The sequence below is a fragment of the Mya arenaria genome, chromosome 13 (genome assembly GCF_026914265.1).
Source record: "Mya arenaria isolate MELC-2E11 chromosome 13, ASM2691426v1".
NCBI lineage: Eukaryota > Metazoa > Mollusca > Bivalvia > Myida > Myidae > Mya > Mya arenaria.
In genome coordinates, this window is record NC_069134.1 from 11,118,738 (window position 1) to 11,142,098 (window position 23,361).

Below are 23,361 nucleotides of genomic sequence, written 5' to 3' on the forward strand. Positions count from 1 at the left end.
ATGAAGCAATATGAAAAAGACATAGGCCTGGTTATGTAAAATTTTAATTATAATATATCATGCACTCGAAATTTAATTATATACTATGAATGTTATCAACGTATTTCATTGCATACTGTCATGATGTAAACATGTTAACTTATAAACTGCTAGTTTTGCTCTTCATAACATTAGTGAGGACATTAAAGTATGTAATTATGTGTCTGATGTTTTATTAAAATCCCATCAGTAATTTCAAGTTATTCTCCAACCAACATTTCAAATTAAGGGTAAACAATCTTTTCTGGAGACATAAAATCAACAGACACTGTTTCAGTGTTCAGATTTATTTACAACAGAAACATTATATATTTGTATACAGAGTTAAGAAATCTTAATTAAAGAAGTAATGAATACTGAAATTTTATATTACTTGGTTCTTGCATATCTCTTGAACATAATCTTTTTTACATATGCAAGATTTTAGGGGATGAAATTGTCATTTCACACGTTTATATTGAAATGATACAGGTAAAATTATCACTTCAACAATAACACACTGCCGTTAATTGGAATCAAAAAAATGGTCATATACATGAATAACATGAAACACAAGAATTACATAAAAGCTTAATCAACTATTAATTTAACAGAATAAGTGTTTCACACTCTGTAGAACCAAGGTAACCAAGGTTACTTTTAAATTTTTCTAAATAATATTATTCATTTTTTATGAAATTTGTATAAAATACATATTTTAGAATCTTGCAAAAATGAACATATATATTTTTCTTGAAAAAAATAGCAGTACTCCACCCCTTTTCAAATCTGCTTTAATCTCTACACATGATGAAAATACTTTATTATGGTATAACATGATATATTTACATAATTTCAAACTTTGCTACATAAAAAATGGAAAACAGAGTTGATGTTTATTTCATGGCACATCGATCTATTGCGAACAAAATAATGACAAATAAATATTGTAAACACTATCGCAATGTTCAACAGGTTCAAAGTAACGCGAGATGAATTAATCTTGCATCAAGTAGCATGGCCAAAATAGCATGCTAAAATACTGCTCTGAACCAAATGGAGATTAAATAGTAAGATGCTACATAAATCTTATAATAAGTGTTCAAATTGTGTGCAACAATATCGTCACAACTCTAATTATTCAACATAGTCCTTATTATATTTCCGTTATGTATTGACAAAGAAGTCATCGAAAAAGCACTCCAGGAATTCAAAAGTTGGTCGGTTTTCCTCACGTTTATCCCAGCACTTGATCATTATTTCATACATGGCGTCGGAACATTTCAGCGGTTTAGGCATTCGATAACCACATTCTACTTGGTTGAGAACTTCTTTGTTTGTCATTCCTGGAAATTACAGGATATGGGCATGCATGGTTAATGCATACAAGCTACATTAAGATAAGTGGAAGTTAAGCATTGTTGAATTGGCCCATCCAAGTATATTGAATCAAAAGCTGCACATAATTGTTATTTTTCAAAAAATATTTATGACAGGAATATAAACATTCTTAAAAAATATATCAATTCAAATATATAAACAAAAGATTCAAAATATTATACTTAAGGAAGCAATGAAGATAGAAATTGTGAAAAAGAAGTTTAACATAAATCCGGCACATAAAGTTAAAATGACAAAGATTACCATGCCGGAAAAGTTTCTGGGTTTATACAACATTTAATTTCATGTAGTTTTCGTTCTGAACATATTGCTTGCTGTGACAAGAGCACAACATGTGGATGCCAGTAATTGTCTGTTGTCGATTTTTACTTCAGTTGAAAAGGTCCATATCTCAATAATTACTAAAGTCAAAGTTATGATCTTGCTACACGTGTGTATATTGCCTCTACCAACATGTTTACCAATTTCCATGTGAATATCCCAGAAGGACAAATTCTAGGTTTAACACAGACAGAGAAAACGCTATAACAAATAAGCACCCAAAGCAGGCAATACAACACACCAAGATTGATTCAAGACAAACCAGAATTATCACTGGATGTGATTTATAACCTCACTTTACTACTTTCTTGTAATGAAAAGTATCACCGGGAGTAATGTATGCTCCTTGAATGGCATATGTCGTCGGTGAGATGACATCAATTAAGTTGATGGTCCAAGTATTTACTATAACATCTGTGAAATAATGCATGACAGTTTGTTTTTTCAGTTATAAAAGCACAGTTTTTTATTGAGTAAACCAAACATAAAAAGGTTTCTTTTGTACAGTAGAAGTCAATATTTGTAAGAAAAACTACAGAAACAAGTCCTATAGTCTAAAATTAAAACATATACCCCGTTTAATGTCACAGGGCAGCAAAACGAACATCCACACCCTAGAAGCACGGAACCACAACACACTACATATCTAATATATTAAACTAAGAGCGTTATCAAGGATTGTTAGGTACCGCATTGGACCAGTCAGCAATTTAAAAAAAATATTGGGGTTTTAATTAAACTAGTTTGTGTGCACAATTTCACACTTATCCTAACAATCCCGATTGAAGTGAAAACGTCAATGGTTTATCTTATTCAAGTATACATCGACTTGAGGAAACTTAAGAAAAAAAAAATCATAATTAAAACATAATAGGTATACCCTAAGTACTTCTATTATTAGGAATCCAAACTCCATTTGCAGACGAAGGAACACAATTCATAGTACCTAATGCAATCTTTTTTATGGATAAGATGCAGTTAATGTTTGAAACGATAAAAATCCCACACAGTCTGCCTAAGTAAATAATAGGTTTAAAACTGAGTGATCATGGAGTTTCAAAATCAAAAGCATCTTTGTATTAACTCTCGGAATGAGCAATGAAAACATTAGCAAAAATAAAATTATAATATTTAATACACATGTTGCTAAATATAACACATTTGTGCAGGGTTTTTGCGATTTGCATGACTCGGCGATCATCAGTTTTGCGGCCCGGGCCGATTATCGATTATCAATTTCCGTAGAATGTCGCATGTGAATTCAGTTTTCGTCTTTGAAAAAAATTTGGCGACCGTATTGTACAGTATATGTTTTAAGTTTATACAATTCTGCCACATCTTTTGTTTTGATTCTGGAAGTAGACGCTGGATAAAAAATGCCACCCTAATAGTCTTCACTGGTTATCGAACACTAGAATATTTTTCTAAACTGCGTTCGCGTTTACCTCCCTCATCGATTTCATTAGGCATTATTTTACGGTCGCCACATTTAATAATCGATAATTTGCCCGGGCCGCAAAACTGATAATCGCCGAGTCATGTAAATTATTGCGAAAACACTGCACAAATGTGTTTTTATATTTAGTAACATATGTTAAAACCTCTAAATATTTGCTAAAATCTTCTTTCAAATGATATACATATGTAAAATATTGAAACAAAGTGACGTCATACGCTGTACCATTTAGAGTAAACCAATCACATAGTATAACCAGAGCAGTCGCAGACTGACATATTCCCCGCCGAATTAAGAACAGTATCAACTATTGTATTACAAGATGTAGCCAATCACTTCAGAGTGATTTCTTTATTATCACATATTGATAACGTTGTTTTACCTGGGTATGGTACTTGTCCATGTGTTGTGATTTCCGTGAGCAGAATGCCGTATGACCACACGTCAGACTTTATCGTGAATCGCATGTAATTAGCTGCCTCTGGGGCTGTCCACTTGATCGGGAACTTGGCTCCTGCACAATAAAAATGTTGTGATTACTTTTACTAAAACCGTTTTAACCGTTGAAATTTTTTATCATAAAGCGATGACAGTATCAAAACTGTTTTAAAATGTAACAGGCATTTAATATATTTGGAATGCGACACATTGACACTACCAAAAGTGACATTTATTTAGAATTTCATAGTTCTAAATTTAAAGAAATACAAAAAGTACAGTTTCAGGAAACGTCTTACTTTAAGCGAATTATCAACGATAGCAATTAAGAATTAATATAGTATACATAATGTCATGTACATTCAAATAAAATAATTCAATATAATGGAAGACTTCAAAAATAGAGAGAGAACCATGCGAAATTGGGCAATATATATTCACAACTCGAATTTACACGAAAGATCAGTAGTCAACCGATCAAATAAAGACGTTGAAAGAAGAACATAAGAACAAGGTTGGATTTAATGTTGTCTATATTAATACATGTATGTAACAAATCATAACACACACACACGCACGCACGCACGCACGCACGGCACGCACGCACGCACGCACGCACGCACGCACACACACACACATAATGCACTTTGCATAGGTAATGAATATGTATGTTTGGACACTTTAGAGGGATAGCGGTACCATGTTTACGTCATCATCAATTATCCGGGCAAAGTCGGCAACTTTGCAAATATTATTTGCACTAACAAGGACATTTATTGTTGCTAAACTTTTATGGTTAAGCTTTTTCCTTACCAGATAAGACATTCCTGCAGCAATCAAAAAAAGTGTTAGGTGTATGCAGCAATTAATTTAAGCCCATTTATCCAAAGAAGACCTTAAGATTCGCTTTCGGTTGTGCTAGGCATTTCAATTGGTTCTGATTTTCACTGCTCTGAAAGGAATAATCTTGGATCTATGAGAGTTTTTCCAGCAGCTACTACACACAACGACAAAGGATTTGATTTTCTCTAAATGAAAGATGTTTCTTATTTCTTAAGCTTTCCCTTGCATTAACATTAACAAAATGTTATTAATTAATGCAAGAAAGAGCACAAAAACTTTGTTATGAAATTTTCATTCAGGCTATGAAAATAAAAGGAAAATATTAAAAAGTATTTTTGTGAATGTGAGGAGCAAGGCCAACTGATGATGCCAAACAGCATAAGCATGGTGCAAATGTCGCATCCACTAAGCATTTTAGAGTAAATGGGCTCAATTACCATGCGCGGTATATTCAGTATCTTCAATGACGCGTGCAAGACCAAAGTCGGCAACCTTGCAGACATTATTCTTCCCAACGAGGACATTTCTTGCCGCCAGGTCTCTGTGGATCAGCTTCTGCTGCTCCAAGTATGACATGCCTGACGCAACCTGCAAGTTTTTTTCAGCACACTTGGTTATGTGCTAAACGTCAAACATAGAAACTTCTGCACCAGTGTTAAACCTATTAAATGCGATTATATGCAACATTGTGATACATCCAGATAGAATGGAAGACACTAGAAAAGGTTGCAATACCAGCCAGTAATCTTTATGCTTTCTTACCATGCTAACTTGTGCTTGGCTAAGAAACACACTAGCATTATTAAAAGCTTGGCTCATTTTAAAATATATAATGATATTCATGTTGACAATGTGGGACATTTACGCTTATACATTGTTATGATGACATTCATTCTCAATGGAAGATATAATTCTTATAATCTAAACCATCAGACACACTAAAGTTTGCTTAAGTGTTTTGTTTGATGGACTAGCACTATACTGTAAACAACAATACAAAACCTATTACTGCTGAATATTCATATTTAGTTTTGTTTCATTTCTAGTATGGATTAGAGGGACCGTATATTGTGTCTTGTTCGCAACGCGCCAGGACTGAAACATAGTATGTATGTCGTCTGCTTATTGTTATAGTTAGTGAAATGGAAACCAACATCGTGCTGTTTCATTCCGAGTACTCGATGTCACGTAACGCCAACGCTCACTTTACTTTCGTGATAGTTCGTTCAGTAACCAACCAACAACTGTTCAAGTGTTCTAAGTCTTTATTGTTCCACGTTCTTTCTAAGTATAATAATCAGTATATAATACAGCATGGCATTTAAGGTAATCCCGCATCCTAACTGCCGTCCATTAAGGACCCAAGGCCGGTCTCCTTCCGTGCCTAACAAACTCTCCGTTTTCACATCCCAAATCATCTCTTTTATACTGATTTGTTGTCTACATATGGCAGCTTTACAACCACAGGAATACACGTTTTTGTAATTAACATGACCATTTTGTACATTTGTACCAGGTCGGCTGTCAACCATCTTCATATTCAAATGACAATCAAATATGCCCTACATTACTAAACATACAGTATGTAGACACATATTCATTTAATTAAATCTTAATTATATCTTAAATATAACGTATTACGTCACATTCTATAGTAACTCTGTTACGTGACATTCGTCCATTTTTTATCAAGATTTTTAAGAAAATCTTTGTGTCCACCCCAAACAATGGTTATAATTGAATAGATAAATAAAATCGTAAGAAAATATGTTTCTCAACCCCAAACAGGTAAATTAAAAAAAAAGTAATTCCGACAAAAAAAGATACGCAAAAGAAAATCTGTGCCTAAATCTCAAACAATGATGATCAAGTTGTATTTCCGACAAAAAATACGCAAAAGAAAATCTGTGCCTAAATCCCAAACAATGATGATCAAGTTGTATTTCCGACAAAAAAATACGCAAAAGAAAATCTGTGCCTAAATCCCAAACAATGATATCAAATTGTAAAGATACCGTCCCTTTTTAATGCAAGATTTTCTTTTCGTAAGCAATAGAAAGTAAACTGACACGTTATTTGTCAAAATGTCTGACATAATATAGACTAATTGGTAATTAGCCCTCAGGTAATTAATAAACATAGTTAACAATTAGAAAATAACACTGCAGATTGAGTACAAGTAATTAACACTGACAGTACTGTTGTCAAATTTGGTATTTAGTCAATGTTTTATGTAGCGCTGCTTTTCATGTTATCATTCTGAGGACAGGGAATCATCGTTGTTGTTGTTGCTGCTGCCGTGTTGTTGTAGATGTAGAGTTTATAGCCAAGGGGTTGTTTGATTGTAGAATGTCCCCACCGACTCGAAATGTTCTGCCATTATACCACTGCTAATTCTTGAAGTGTACTTAGATAGATGTGTGCAAGTGTTCATGTTATTGAAGATGCTAACGATCTCAAGTTGGTGTTGTCCATCACACAGAAATCATCACGGTCCTAAAGACTTGATCATGTGACGTCAAGCCGAGCACAGGTCATACGAGAATGTGTGCTTAGCTCCTCTGGATATTCCGAAGTGTAACCAATTGGTTAGCACATCACATACGCAATACCAGAATATAGTTCGATCCTTTATGAAACACCGATGACCGCTTAACACAATATCGCCACTAGGTGTATTATCTCGATATCCGCTGAAGAATAATGTTGATATTGACTGTTCGTATCACGTGACATATTACCTGTACTTTTACCTTTCATTGACATAGGTGTTGCTATTACCATGAAATTTTGTGTTGATATTTTCAAGCAGGCTTATATTTTGAAAGTGGCCCCATTTATAATTAATTACTGTATCTGTGCGTAAGTATTCGTATGTTTGATTTAATGAATGTTTGACCTAAGTTGTTTTTTTTGTGAAACGATTTGTTTTTATGAACAGCATTTTATTTTATTAAGAACCTTTTTATGCAATATTTTACAAAGCTTATATGTTAGCTCATAAGTAGTCCATTATTTTAAGAAAACTAATACATAAGTGATTCAATTAATTTATTAAATAACTCACACCCTAATGTGACTTCACAGGAGTCCAACAATTTTGTTGAAATTCAATATCTTGAACGTATCATCTCCAATCACTTTTAAGAAACCTGGTCTTTCTTGACCACTATCTTTGTTTTATCTTTGTACAACTTTGTACATCTTCACAGTTATAAGAAAGCTAAACTCTAGCTTAACATGTTACCATCATGCTTATCGTCGGATAACTTACAACTTTATAATTGATTCATTAGTTTTACCAAACTAATCTGTGAGTTACTTAAATAATTTAATTAGATTACTTACTACCTAACAAACAATTTTATTAGTGATTTCGAAATTGAAAATTACTTGCCGTATTCAGGCGATACACTTATATAATGACATCTAAGAAATTACTTTTCGTTTTGCACGCTTTCTCTCTCAGACCTTACTATGATCCAAACAATGATTTATTTTTATGATTTTTACAACTTTAAAACCATCACCAATTTACTCAAAATTATATAAAATGATATATTGACAAAATACTACAATTATTTACAGTTACATGACAACTGAAGTAATGAAACCTGCCATTTGTCTCCTTCTTCGACATAAAAAATATTTCATTTTGTATTATCTTCAGTGTTTGCACTAAACCCTGAGTATAAGTCATTATTTTTTTTGTATTTATGCAACTTTCATTAATGTTAGACCTGCTAAATAAGTTTACTCAAATTCTTTTAATTACATTTCTTTCCATGTTAATTATTCAATTAATGTCCTTAAATGACTTAGTTTTCTTTTTCATCTAGTTATTCAATAATGTACTTAAATGATTCTTCGTTTGCATTTAACAACGTTTTTTTCACACCTGTTTTACTTTTTTTATCGAATTTCTCAATATTTTTATCTTTGTTACCTTAAATACTCATTCTTTAGTTTATTCTTATTTAAATCAAATGGTTTTATTGTACTTAATAATGTAGAACGTTGTTAAGTCAGAAATTAGATTACTTAGGGGTTCTTTAAAAAAACAGCTTTGCTCTGATTGTATTTATTATCCAAAACTTTAAAATTTTGCCCCTTTAAATATCCCAAAATTATAGCAACACATGTCATATCTAGGCAAGAAATACAAAGTAATAAAATGTCACTAACTTTTGTCCCGTGGCCTGGTCGCGCTGCAATGTCCATAGTCACTCGAACCGCAGTTGTCATCATGTACCTTTTTCTTTTACGTTTCAAATGTGATCCAATAGTTTTCAGTACTTCGCCGTTGTGTTCCACGTCAACCCTGTTCTTGAATATCTTCGGTCAGCAGGCGCCAAACTTTTACGTGTCACGTAACGCCAACGCTCACTTTACTTTCGTGATAGTTCGTTCAGTAACCAACCAACAACTGTTCAAGTGTTCTAAGTCTTTATTGTTCCACGTTCTTTCTAAGTATAATAATCAGTATATAATACAGCATGGCATTTAAGGTAATCCCGCATCCTAACTGCCGTCCATTAAGGACCCAAGGCCGGTCTCCTTCCGTGCCTAACAAACTCTCCGTTTTCACATCCCAAATCATCTCTTTTATACTGATTTGTTGTCTACATATGACAGCTTTACAACCACAGGAATACACGTTTTTGTAATTAACATGACCATTTTGTACATTTGTACCAGGTCGGCTGTCAACCATCTTCATATTCAAATGACAATCAAATATGCCCTACATTACTAAACATACAGTATGTAGACACATATTCATTTAATTAAATCTTAATTATATCTTAAATATAACGTATTACGTCACATTCTATAGTAACTCTGTTACGTGACATCGAGTAGTGAATTAGTATTCGAGTACTAGGACAATCGATCGAGTACCCAAGCACTCGAGTACTCGATGTCATCCCTAAATTATTTACTGATAGTAACTGTATATATTTTTTATAAAACTCAATTTGTGAAAAGTCTAGGTATTATTAGTCTGGAAAATTTTGCTAAATTAAGCGAAATGAAATTGCAAAAGGCCTTTCATAAGTTGTTTACCATCTTCCTGAATTTTGATATTGTATATATGATTTTGGATACTTTGTTTGTTTCTTTCAATAATAATATATGTTAAAACCAATGGGAATTCAATACAGAGCTACGTATATAGGTGTAAAGCAATACAACAATTAGCATGCAAACAGTACACTATGGAAATATGTTAAAATAGGCAAATAAAGTAAACACCACACTATATTATATACTGCATCTCACACTAATAACATAATAATATTGCTACTCGCTAAAATGTATATCACCGTATAGTCCAAAAGTTCTTTGATCACCCTAAGAATCGTATTCGAACAAATAATAATAATAACATTTTCAATCAACATTATACGAGTAATAATAACTTATGGTAAAAAACAATAAAAATACTTAGGAAAATTTAATTTAAACGAAAGATCAATGACCAATCGATCAAACATTTAATAACCTTTAAAATGGATACACTTCAACAATTTCACGCCTTTCTCGATTGACAAACTTCTTGAATCAAAAGTCTTGCGTCATAAGTCGTTCAAACATCAAAGAAGTCATGTTATATATGTACTTATATGTTTTTGGAATATGACAATATATTTAAATAAATTAAGAAAAAGTAAAATTCAAAACTACATCTAATCATTTTACATGTTATGAATAAACCACAAAAAAAATCAGCCTCTCAACATTGATTCTGAGTATAACACATTTTGAAACAAGTCACCCACCTGTCCAGCGTAGTCCACCATATCTGGGAACTTCATGTATCGTCCGTCTCCCTCCCGCAGGTAGTTGAGCAGACTGTCATTGAGGAGCTCAGTCACAATGTAAATCGGCTCCTCCTTCGAGCAGACGGCGTAAAGACGCACAAGTTTGTCATGGCGAAACTGCTTCATGATCTGGGCCTCGGCAAGGAAGGCCTCCGCCGTCATTGTGCCCGGCTTCAGTGTTTTTATAGCGACATCTGTTGTGTTGTTCCATCGTCCTGGTTGAAAAATGGATACTCATATAACTTTTTAATGTAACATTACGGTTATAATGAACGCTGCTATAAATTTATGTAACCACAAGAGCGCCGCCAATCAAAAGTCAACGCTAGTGTCTTCTTATTTTTAAGGAGCATTTCTCAATAATTATAAAAGTCAGAATTGTGCTCCTTTCTATTCATATGCGTATTATCTCATGCAATTTGGTTATCTACTTTCATTCGTATACCTTGCACGGTGTCTGAGTTATGGCCAAGGTTCAAGATTTTGCCAAATGACGACCACAAAGACACCAAAACTATGACAATATCTCCACTTTTCTTTTTTTAAACAAACAAGCTTAAATAACAGTGTTAACAATTACAACTGTTCAGATTTCATTAATTTTCTTTTCACATATTTCATACAGTGGCTCAAAATATATTATGCAAATCTTTAAACAAATTGCTTTAGTATTGAAGCACTTTAACATTCATTTTAATGCTCATCTTGAAATGAAGATAATATAAAGTTCTAGTATATGTCTATGTATGTGATTTGAACCAGCTACCACTCATCAAGAAAGCATGTGACAACGAATGAACATGAATTTATAATCAGTTGTTTGGACAGAGTTCACGTCACATGACAATGATTTGTCTCTCTTTAGCCTATGAATGATTGCAATCTGACTTTAATACCTCGATTTAAAGCTGTGTCACATACTTTGCTGTCAACACTGATAACTTGAGTACATATTGAAAAATACGGATCGTCTGTAATCACAGCTATTGATGTTCAGTTCTTGTTTACTTGAATACAATAAGGAAGAACTTCATCACAAACAGAAATCCAGGATCTATTTCTCTAGTGGCAGTCACCTATATTATATTCCTTTAAACCACCGCCACCACCTCAGGATCAACACTGCACGACTGGATAACACTATACCTTTCAGATCTCCTTTCACTTAGAACATCTTATGTTTTTGTCAATTATGGCTGAGCCATTTCAATAGTTTCATTGAAACATTTTATAACAAAATTTGGCCAATGAAATGATACTGTAAGTCTGCCCCTTCTTCCAGTAAGAAAACCTTAATACAAAGTAACTTGCCCTCATTTCATTTAAAACATTGAAACACTTTTTGTTTTTTGCTCCATTGATTTGGTATTCAACGTGTGTCCGGAATGCAAATAATGTCTCGAAGGAAACCTGATGCTGTCATAAATATGCACTATAATTCAAACGTGATCATGTAAAGTAGATTTATTATACCTTTCCAGACTTCCCCGAACTGACCGGCTCCAATCCTCTGTGCAAGCTGGAGCGAGTTCCTGTCAATCTCCCACGCATCCTTAGTGTCCCGACTCAAATCAACCATTACCGGGGCAGCTCGATAACACGGTGCTACCAGTGGCCGACATATACCACCCGCTTGCACTGGAAAGAGGACGAATAAAGACGGAAATGAAATTCTAGAATTATGGATCTTATGAAAGGTATAGTGTCTGCCATTTTCAACAGTCATTTTTCTTTTTCTATTTTTATGATCAGCGACATTCCCTTTTATTTCCCTGTAAACATGAATTACCAGTAGTCAAAATCCCCTAGTGATACTAACAAATATCACGTAAACATTTTGAAAATAAGAAAATGATGATTGCATGAATAAACAATGAGTATTGTTCATAATAACAAAAGCTTTCCAGAAATTGAGAATTATGTTTGGATTGCCATAGTCTATATATTTTGTGAGTTTTGCATCCTGATTCAAGTTCTTGGCGGGAAGGTTCGTTCCTATTCTTTGCAGGATGCTTGAGAAAGCTACCTTTGAAACGTCTTGCTACGTTTTAACGATGTTAATAAGCGCAACTTCTGAGTTTATAATGTACTCGTTGATTCTGCTTCGTTAATGCTTCATTGGCGTCGCACTTGCATCATCCATTTGCATTACATACTTCTCTATTTGGCAAGCTGACTGAGTGTACCCTTTCTCGTAACATTAGTGGCTTATAAACCCATAAAAACAGTATTTGTGGACGTTGTCAGTTTCTGTACAGTCAAAGCCAGATTTCTTTCTTTTCTGCCTGACAAACCATTAATCTTATCATTTTTTTCCTTGCATGAAAGAGTTGGGATTCAAAAACACTTTTTTCCAACGAAAATAGTATGCTTTACCTGCATAGCATGTTTTACAGAAAAATCGAAAGTTTACTTCCTATATTGGTGTTGAAAGCAACCTGCCGGTCTAACGTTGTAAACTGACCCCCATAGAATAAGGACCCCCCGGTCATTATTTTATATAGAAAAATGACCCCTTTCTATAAAATACTGACACCCCTTATAAAATAATGACCCCCCGATTTTATCTATAAAATATTGACCCCCTACTAACCTGTTACTAACATACTCTATATCAATTCAAGTCACTGTCGTGCTTCTATTGCTGATATTTGTTGTTGATGTTGTTATTTCCCAGTTTTATGACCCTCCCGCCTCTATACGAGGACATTATGGTGTGGACATACCAGCTTTACATGATGGAGGAAGACACCAGGTGCCTTCCGGGCAATTTTCGGGCTCAGGTGGGCATCTGGGTAGAACCACCGACGTTCCGCAAGCTAGCTGGTTAGCTTCCTCACATGAAAGATCTTGACCGTGAGCCTCGGTGGCGCAATGATAGCGCACTTGCTTATTAAAGCGGATAAGTCTCACCAAAGGGATATTGTTTAACCGTATCAACATGGCAAATAGAAACAGATTACTAATGGAATGGGGATACATAAAGGAATCCTTTTGCAGCTTGAAACCCCTGCAACTTTCAAGGTTCACGGTAGAACATACTTAGAACATAGATCACGAAACCCTTGCTTTAAAGGTGCATGACTTTTTGTTTAGAACATGTTTTAGATCTAAATCTTTTTGTTACCTATAAAGGTATCATGCTATAAGTATTTCAACAGGCTTAAATTTTATTTTTCCAAGATTTTTCCAAGATTCGTTGAGATAGTACCTTTAACAGCCTCGTATCTTTGTGACATCGCATTGTGTTACGCATACATGTATATAATTATTAATTTACCTTCTGTACAATATAGTGTAAGCATTCTGGAACTTATAGTAACGGTGATTTTGTCCAAAATGTTAGAAAAAACTTCATTTTGTTATTGCATCATTTGCTCATTGCGAAAAAAATGCTATTGACGGTAAAATAGTTCATTATCTAGAGAGCAAGGTTGTAAAAAAGGCAATTCATACGTGGAAAAGCACAATGTTTTATGCCACCCCTGAAAGTGATGTCAAATACCCTTAACCTTCTATATGTCACTCATATATACCTCCAAAAATGGGCGAAACGGGGGTGGGGTAGCCCAGTGGTTTTATTACCTGTGACGCTCCTCGTCGTTAGAAATTATTCAAAATTCAGTATATTGTTGAAGAGACATCCTTCTTTGGATTTGGGGTATTTGTATCACTTTTCAGGCGTTTTTAAGTAGAAAGAGTAAACAATGATATCAATGTAAGGCATAAAATATGCAAATCGGGTGTGGGGAAGTCCCATGTTTTAGGACATGTGACGCCAATGACAATAAGATGTTGTTCGAATTTAAGGGCCATAACTCCCGAACAGGTGGAGCAAATCCATTTTTTTCTTTCTGCACAACTAGGCATCGGTAGTAGTAATCCCCGAAAGTTTGAATCAATTCCGTAATAATGAATGAAGAGTTGCGGTCACAAAAATGTTGCACGTACGCACGCACGGACGCACGCACGGACGGATGCCATTACAATATTCCCCTCCGATGCCTATCGGTGGGGATAATTATGTTGTACGTGTACTTAGATGGGTTAGGGTTAGGGTTTGGGTTAGGGGTCGTTATTTTATAGGGGGTCACAATTCTATGTGAGGGTCATTTTTTCTACGTGTGAGGGAGTCATTATATAAAGACCCCCCGGTCATAATATTATGACCGGATAGTCACTATTTTATATAAAATAATGACCGATGGGTCATTATTCTATGGGGGTCAGTTTACAACGTTACAACGGCTTGCATTACTGCTAATTGGATATAATGTACACCTGAATGAAAGAACAAGTGTATAATTAACCTATATTACACTTTCATATTGTGAAAGCTGTGTGACAATTTATTGACATCTTGTGAATGCTGTGTGCAATAAAGAAAATGGCCATGTATTTTTACTTTACAAAAATGCTAGCAGGAAAATCAAACTTTGTGGAAATAAAAAATATATAATTTGCTATTATATTAACAAAACAAATAATGGTATGCAATGGTATTTGTATTTTTATACTTGTAGGTGTTCGATTAGGCCACACCAAATTGATATTTCGTTCCGCGGATTTACAGCTCCTATTTTTGGAAAATTTAAAAAAAATATTTTTATTTTTTTGTGCGCCCGCACCTCCATTTTGATCGCTAAACATATTTTTTTCAGGTAATAATTTATTAAAAGGCTAAAAATAATCAACTATAATTTTTCTACGCTAGTTTTCGTGTTTTTGTAAAGGGAAGTTACCGATGCGTAGTGTTTTTATACTGAATATCGATCGGTTTAGCATGGGTTTCAATAAATTCAATCAAAATGGCGGCTTCCGGTATAAACAGTGTGACGTCATTGTCACACGTCATTGTTGATCGTCTCATGCACTAGAGGATCATTATTTAAAGCAATCATTATGCAATAAAGCATGTGTATCTGAGACTGGTAGCGATTATATTGCGTAATTAGTGACTCGTTTTGAATGGAAATCGGAATGATCAACTTAGTACTATTTTATTCAAGTCATAATACAAGGGACCAAAATTTTACCTCGTTACGACGATGCTGAAAATGACAGGTCAACTTAACTGTAATATGAGTTGTTGTTTGGTCAAAACTGATGTATCAAGCTCATTTTTGATCAAATTCTGACAAAACAACAGTTTTGAATAAATAGCTTTCACAAATACTAAATAGCGATATAAACACTGGTCTGGATATACCTCAACACAAGTAAGCCTAAGTTTATCACCTTATATTTTGTTTTTTATTTGAAGCATAATCCGGGATTGTAATGCACTTGTCAATTGTAAAGACTGCCCCGCCCAACCCTCGCCCTTGTTCCAGGGGTATACCGGGGACAGCAGAGGCAATGGGCTGTGTTTTTACCTTTCAGGTGGCCCCGCAGTGCCTAGTGAATGTGGTTTTGTCTTCATATTGAAAATAGTCGATAATGGGCCTAAGATAGGTATTCGGGGTTGCGGGGCCATTTGGCAGGGATTTTACCAGCAGTGTGTCCCTGCAGGTCGGGTATTTTACCCGGGTTTTGAGAGACCGGAAGTCAAAGTCCCCGCTATTCCGGACTTGAGGGGGGGGGGGCATATACAATTGGCTGGTGCATAAAAACATCTAAATAACCAAAACATGTACTCTGAAAAATACCCTTGTTCTTTTTGTTTTAAAAAGCACATGTCATTGCATTTCCTGTGATAATAAAAACAAAATTTAGTCTTATGTTATATGGAGTCTGATGTTTGATGGTGCCTGTGTAAGCGATATTTTTTTACAAATCCAAAATCAATGTTATTTCTAAATACAGTTGCATATTATGTTAAACTGATTCAGGTAGATTTTAATTGATTTATATAAGTTGTTTCAAACTTTTAACTAAAAGCAGGGTTATTTATTATTATGAATGATTGTCATATTAAAGTACGTTTTAATTATATAAGAAATTAGATTTATCCATATAATGTTTGTACTAAACACGGATGAATTAATAGTATGTATTCCGACATTTTCCCAATGTCCATTAGAGGTTCAGTTCAAGATGGCATTAAAATGGGTTTAAGGGCAATTATTTTGAACAATCTTTCTTATTTATATTGAATATAAGGAAAAAATTAATATTCGCTCTTCGCTCGCTTCGGTTTTTATGAAAACTGACAAAATTTGTTGTTTTTTTTTCGCTCGCTCGCTCCAATTTTTTTTGGCAAAAATCCGAGGAACTAAATATTAATTTGGTGTGGCCTTAAAGTAAACAAAATAGTTGACACAATGAGCAGGAAGAGTCCGCAAATTGTAGAAATTAAGTATTTCATTCCTTTAATTATAAAATGTTCATGTACTCGAGACTTGATTCTTAATGGATCACCTTTATAATGGTCCACAAGTTCCATCATACTCTTGAACTGTCGTCTTTTGTCAATGTACACTCCGCCTCCATCCATGTTGCAAAGCTTGTAATGTTTGGCGCAATCCGGATTGGCCATGTTTTGGTCATAGTCTCGAATGGACAACACATAGCTCCCTGAATGCGGGAAATAAATATGAATGACAAACATTCTACATAAAAATAATTTCATAATACAAATATATGAAAACATGCTGCATAAGTGATAATGTAATGTGTCTGCTTGAATGCTATATGTTTTAGAACATAAACAAGCTACACAAAACTGGGGACAACTGTTGACTATAGTCTCAATTAACCAAGAGATTCCAGTTTAAACAACTAGAATGGATACTTCCATAAGGCCTCTTCTATAGGCTTAACTGGATTTGAACTAGTAACAGATATGATATAACCGTATACACAATCGACTCACCCGGACAACTCTCGCTCACCCGTACAAGGAAAGCCCCAACAGGGTTGTCCTTCGTCAACAAGTTTCTCTCTGCCTCCTTACGTGCCACCCGTCCGAAAAACCAGCTGCAGTAGACAAATAAGAAACTCAGACTCAAGTTAATTACAGAATCAGACATCAGTTCCAATCAGAAAATCAGAACAAAGTTTCGATAGAGAATCAGAACAGGGTTTTCAACAAAGAATAAGTACAAAGTTTCAATAATGAATCAGAACACAGTTTCAATAAGAAACACAACATATTTTCAAAAGATATCTAGAGCTGGGTTTTAATAGAGAATCAGAACACATTTTAGCAGAAATCAGAACAGGCTTTCAATAGTCAATTTAACAAGGGTTAAAATGAGAATCAGAACAGGGTTTAACATTATAATCACAACATAATTTCACTGAGACTGAGAACGGTAGTCTTTAGAACCCTGTCCCATTAAATTGGGTTTATGTTTGAACTTTAGGCTACTGAGTTTGTTTCTGTAGCTTTTTATATAAATTTTCAACAGGAAATCCAAAAATGGTTTCAATAGACAATCAGAACAAGATTTAATACAAAAATAGCATTGGTTTCAGAAGAGAATCTAAGCAGGGTTTTAATGTTGAATCAGAACAGGGTTTCAGAGGAGAATCAGAACAGGGTTCAAAACAATACAGTATTTGTCGACACTGAGCCCTTAACCTCAAATTTATTATATTAGCTCTGCTAATGAAGTAGTGGTTTAACTCCTTATGATAAAAGAGAGTATCTGATATGATGATCATCCGTAGAATGTGTTTTTATGGCATAACCATTCAGTCCTCGATATTATACAGTCAATATAATTATTCTTATATTTATAAGTTGATAATGATAGCAATCTAAATTTATTATTCTATGTCCTTACGTTAACATCATTATCTCCAACAATTGCTTTCACTTACTCATGTGACTCTAGACTTTCCTCCAATGCAACATAGTTCCGTGGCACGTAACCCTCCTTCTGGAGATTGTTATAATTTGGATATATATGTCGCGCGTAACACCAGTCCTCATTGCTGGAAGTTACAGTTGAATGTTAAATCTGACAAGAACGGAACAGATCGGCACTGGTTTCTCAGAAAAATGGAAATGTGAAGATTAAGAAGAGCATATACCGTCAAAAAATACGTCCTTCTTAATTTGAAGGCACCCAGTTTGGTGATAAATGGTTGAATGCTACGCCAAATTTAGAAAGCGGACATTGTTAATACAGTTTTTACCAATTAAAGGGTAATAACTCTCGATTAACTAAGCCAAAACGGCTTGTTATCGATCCTGACCGAGATAGTATGCCCATACACATTCTGACCAAATTTGATAATGATTTCACAAATATTCCTTAAGTTATTGATCGGACAATATTGATTTTAGATAATTTCTGTAAGTAAAGGATGACGGACTTAAGCGATGCGGCTGGTCAACGAACGTAGTCAAGATATTATTCCGATACACATTCTTACCATATTTAGTGAATATTGGACAAAGGATTCTAAAGTTATTGATCGGACAATACCAATTTAAGTTACTGTGGCAAAATGTGATGGTTTTCGAGCTATGTCCAAGGTTAATATTTTGTACCTCGACACCAAGGCTCTAATAATACCCTGCCTATTTAATTGAAAAACATACCCGCTAAGTAAAGGGGCAATACTGTATATCATCATATATCTTACTCTTCAGTTATGCCCTCTATAAGTTCGAGAACTTCGCCTTTGCGGAATGTGAGGTCTTCTTGTGTTCGGGCATCATAGTCATAGAGCGCGAAAACACGTTTCCCTCCGCCACTGCCTCCTGTAATATAACATAATGACTTTTGTGACTAAGATATATGTCCTTTTCGACGTCTAAGTGCTTTCAGACTCTCGGGTGGATAGGGGTGGGGGATAATAGTACAAATGTTACATGAGCATGTCTCACTTTCAGCTTACTAGTGAAAATAACTTCTTTTTCAATTATATTGTCATTGCTATGTAAGTATAAGTATGAACAATTATTGTTTCAAGTAATATCAAGCCAACCACTCACTTGAAATGTTTCGTGGAAAAAGTCCCTTTCCTACATACCCCCAATATATATTATTCATTAGCTTCCTTATACTGAGGAATTTATCAATTTTTATGTTTGAAAATTAGAATACACATGTAATGATAATGTCTACTGCACACAATACCACATTAATTGAAATGATACACAATCACGGAGTGTGGTTCATAAAAACATCATTCACGAGGTGGTGTTGTAGCTACTGTTTTGTACCATATTGTCAAGGAAAACGTTCAATTAGTAGGGTTTTTATAAGTAGATATCGTTAAAATCTACCCCCACACCACTTATTGCATGGTTAAGCTCCGCCCACTTTGTGACAGTTCTGATATAGGAGTAGATGTATAGACGAAGAAAGCACTCCCCAATATGGTACAAGATACTGGAATATTAAAAGCAAGAAACAAACAAATTAATAAAGAGAAAACTAATCAATTAATCGTTCTTTTGCACTCAATAGTAGAAATAATTCAACAAAAAGAAGGAAACAAGAACTGTCATATTAATACACCAAGTTACCGTGAGAGTCCTCATTGACCAGAAAACCATTAGTATTTGGCCCTATTGACAGATAGCCTTTAGTATATAGCATATTTTCATCACAAACTTTCCATGCAATTTGGAAATATTGGTTGCAAACATTTTGAAAGAGCAGAGAATGAACACAGGAAGATATTAAGTCATTGCAAGATGGAGTAAATGTCATTTCATGCCTACTGTACTTTTAATGTGATTGTTGGGCATTATTGACATGCGTGTATGCTAGGATTCAATTTGTTAATGAAACCCCTCAATGAAGAAAGAAAATAACTATTTATTTATAACTTTTAAGTGAATGATGTAAGTAATGGCTTTATGTTTATAAGCGTATTGAAATCCTGGTATTCATTATAATAGGGGTAATCTGTTGTTTGTAAAATTGCCTACCAAATATGAAATGCCAAGATTCAAGCGTACATCAGTTATTGACCTTACATATGACCTACTGACCTTAAAATCAAAAGGGTTCATCTACTGATCATGACGAACCTGCAAACCAAGTTTGAAGTCCCTGAGGCTTATTGTTGTTTTTTTCAATTATTGATTGGAATTAGATTTTCATCGTTATGTCACAAGGACCCTGACCTTTGACTGTCTGGCGGACCTCAAAATTAATAGGGTTCATCTGCTGGTAATGGCAATCGGTCCCTGCCAAGTTGTAGATCCCTTGGAATCAAGCTTTTTTAGATATGGATCGGAAAAAGATATTCAGTTAGGTTACCACGATCTTGCCCATTACCCACTAACCTCACATTTAATAGGGTTCATCTACTTGTCATGATCAACATGCCTACCAAGTTTAAGGTCCTTGGGTTAATTAATAGGACACTGGGGGACGCACAGACGAATGGTTCGATTTCTATATGCCGTCCTTTTGGGGTAATAAAAATAGGAGGTAAGAAAGTAGAAAAACGTAGGAACAATAAAAAAACGTATTTCTCCGAGTGTGTTATTCTCAATTAATGAATAATCTGATTAAATCGTGAACGGTAAGTGGGTCTTAGGCAGCAGTAAAGGTTGTCCCCTATAACTTTGTATGTTACCCAATGACACAAACTACTACAAACACTAATGCAGTGTATTACCCTCAACATCAGAGTTCTCCCCAGGCTGTGGTAGATTAACGGGGGGGTTGGTGTAGTCGTTTTTCTCACGTGGTTTGTCCCCGTTTTCCTCGCTCCTTCCTTTAATATCGGAGGACTTCGACTCTGATGTGTCCATCTTGGGTTTGGATTTTTCACACCCCATGGCTTGGTTTCAGAGGTAGATCACTCAGGTATGCTTCAGGTATTGATCGTATAGTATAACATTGTAGAACTTAAGTGCACAATAACTTAAAAAGCAGCAAGGTGTGATAAAGGAATGATACAAAATCAGAAAACAATAAAAGCACTGCAATACAGCCGTACTCAAGTATTGTATACAGAGATAAAGACACAATATCTAGCTTAACTACTTGCTGTCTAAATGTATTTTATTATTGTACCATAACTATGCATCATCAGACATGAACTTACAAGGTCTCACAAGGGAATAGAAATGAAAACACATTTCCCTTTATACAAGCAAAAATACGTACAATTTTATTTGCACCTTATATAATAAAGAACTGTTATGGTTAACATGCAGCCACTCACAATCAAACAAGGAACTGTATTCAGGCCACTATAAAACGATAAGAGATTCAAACTATTCACTTAAGTAATTATTACATTATGATTTAATGAAAACAACATTCTAATTTTGATTAGTCAGTGTGTGTTAACCACGTAATAAATTAAGTCATATATGCTACGTCAGAAGGCATTATTTTGTTTTAAACGAAGACTTAAATCAAAGATAACTTTTTTTTACTACACTATTTTAAATGGAACAAAGGGCAGTCTATGCCGCTTAAAGAGTCACACCTTTGATTCATTACCGGAGTTTGATTAGGTGATTAGTTTCATCAAACACTTGGACTAATCTGTTTCGAAAATAATTTTTTGACAGTGCTCCGTCAGACAGTTGTTTTGTGAAAACGTTTGTCGAAGTGACTTAAGAAACTACACTCTCAATCAAACTTTGGTAAAGACCGAAGGAGGGGCTCCGAAAGCGGCGTAGACTGCATTTTATCACGTGGTATACACACATCGTTAGTTATAACAAAGAAATTCGGTCATCTAAGAGTTGGTTTATTAAGTTAAATGTCACAAGAAGTATCTTTAATAAAGATAGTCGGCCGTGATAAACGTGTTATTTTTCAATACAGAAATGTTTTTACCCCTAAAAAGGTACCGAAACCCCATGAGCTGCATTAAAATATTTATTGTACGGCCTCAATATAAATCACCTACAGGAACTGAGTTCTTGAGAACATTCGTTTAGACTATAATGATCGACCTTGAAGGTAGTAAGCCAGTTTACCTGTAATTTGCAACCAAACGATATAATGCAATATAAAAAATACCAACATATCATTATAAAACTTATATTTAACCAATTAAAGGTACATAATACTACATAAAAAATCTTTATTCTGCTTTCATTTTACTAGTTATTAAGAACTTCCTGCTTTGTCCATATGGTCAGCAGTATCCATCTATGTCCATATCGTCAGCTGATTGGTCAGCACTTTAGCACGTTTTTGTATAATATGTCTTAATGCAAGGAATGTAAACAAATCAGAAACGTATTACACCAAAAACAATTAAGTCCAAAAACAATGTGTACACTTTTTTAGCGTGTTTAACCTTTAAAAGATGATCTGTATTACTTTTCTGGAAAAGCCGTTCACGGGGAAATAAAATTATTTAACATTTAAACAGTTACAGATCTAAAGGACTCGTTTCCGATACTCCGAATTTTAATTAACTTTCTTAACAATTACTAATGGGATTTCTAGTTCAAGTTTATGATGATCAATTAAAATCTTGATTTCATTCGTTTCATTTCTGTGAATTTCACAGGAAGTCAGTGTGAATTCTAACGGCTTAACGGCCGCAAAAGATGCATTTTTCTTCATGCTTCCTTTTCCTGACGGTGTCTGCTTCTTTGTATAAACTAGTGTTGTGCCGATGATCGATTACAATTGACAATTGATCGGAAAGGAATTAGTCGGCGACAGGGACCTGGTTAAATAGCCCCCAAGTCAAAAAGCCCCCATTTTTGTCAAAAAGCCCCTACATTTTGGTCAAATAGCCCCCATTTGGAAAAAAATGGTCAAAACGCCCCCAATTTGATCAAAACGCCCTAATTTTTGTCAAATAGCCCCCACTTCTTTTTTATTTGAAATTAAATTTATTTATATTAAGTTGTAATATTTTTAAGATATTTGAATGTAAGCTGTAATATTTTTTAAGATATTTGAATACATATTTGAAGGTGAGTTGAAATTTGTTTAAGATATGTATATATTTTTCCGTCTGGTCTCAGAACAACGCTTGCAGCGTAACCAGGAGGCAGCGTACAGGCCGACACCGGCCTGCTAAAAAAGATTTCCTCTTTATATGTGCACATCGCCCCAAAAACAAATGAAACAGACGATAAGTGACAGCTGCATAAGGACCTTTTTACTATGTATTGACATACAATATACATTCTCCATCTATGTAAATATGTATATTGTATTG

General features: G+C 34.5%; 1 protein-coding gene across 1 annotated transcript; it reads right to left on the bottom strand.

The window, feature by feature from the left end:
* Nucleotides 1–805: 805 nt before the first annotated feature.
* Nucleotides 806–22,538, bottom strand: LOC128214905 (tyrosine-protein kinase SRK2-like). The gene is made up of 11 exons (XM_052921610.1): nt 22,483–22,538; nt 20,836–21,031; nt 18,841–18,958; nt 18,070–18,183; nt 17,117–17,220; nt 16,663–16,818; nt 11,776–11,940; nt 10,261–10,517; nt 4,915–5,065; nt 3,579–3,710; nt 806–1,364 (listed from the first exon to the last, which is right to left on the bottom strand). Exons 2-11 carry the CDS (start codon nt 20,996–20,998, stop codon nt 1,186–1,188), a joined length of 1,539 nt encoding a protein of 512 aa, XP_052777570.1. The 5' UTR covers nt 20,999–21,031; nt 22,483–22,538; the 3' UTR covers nt 806–1,185.
* Nucleotides 22,539–23,361: the final 823 nt, after the last annotated feature.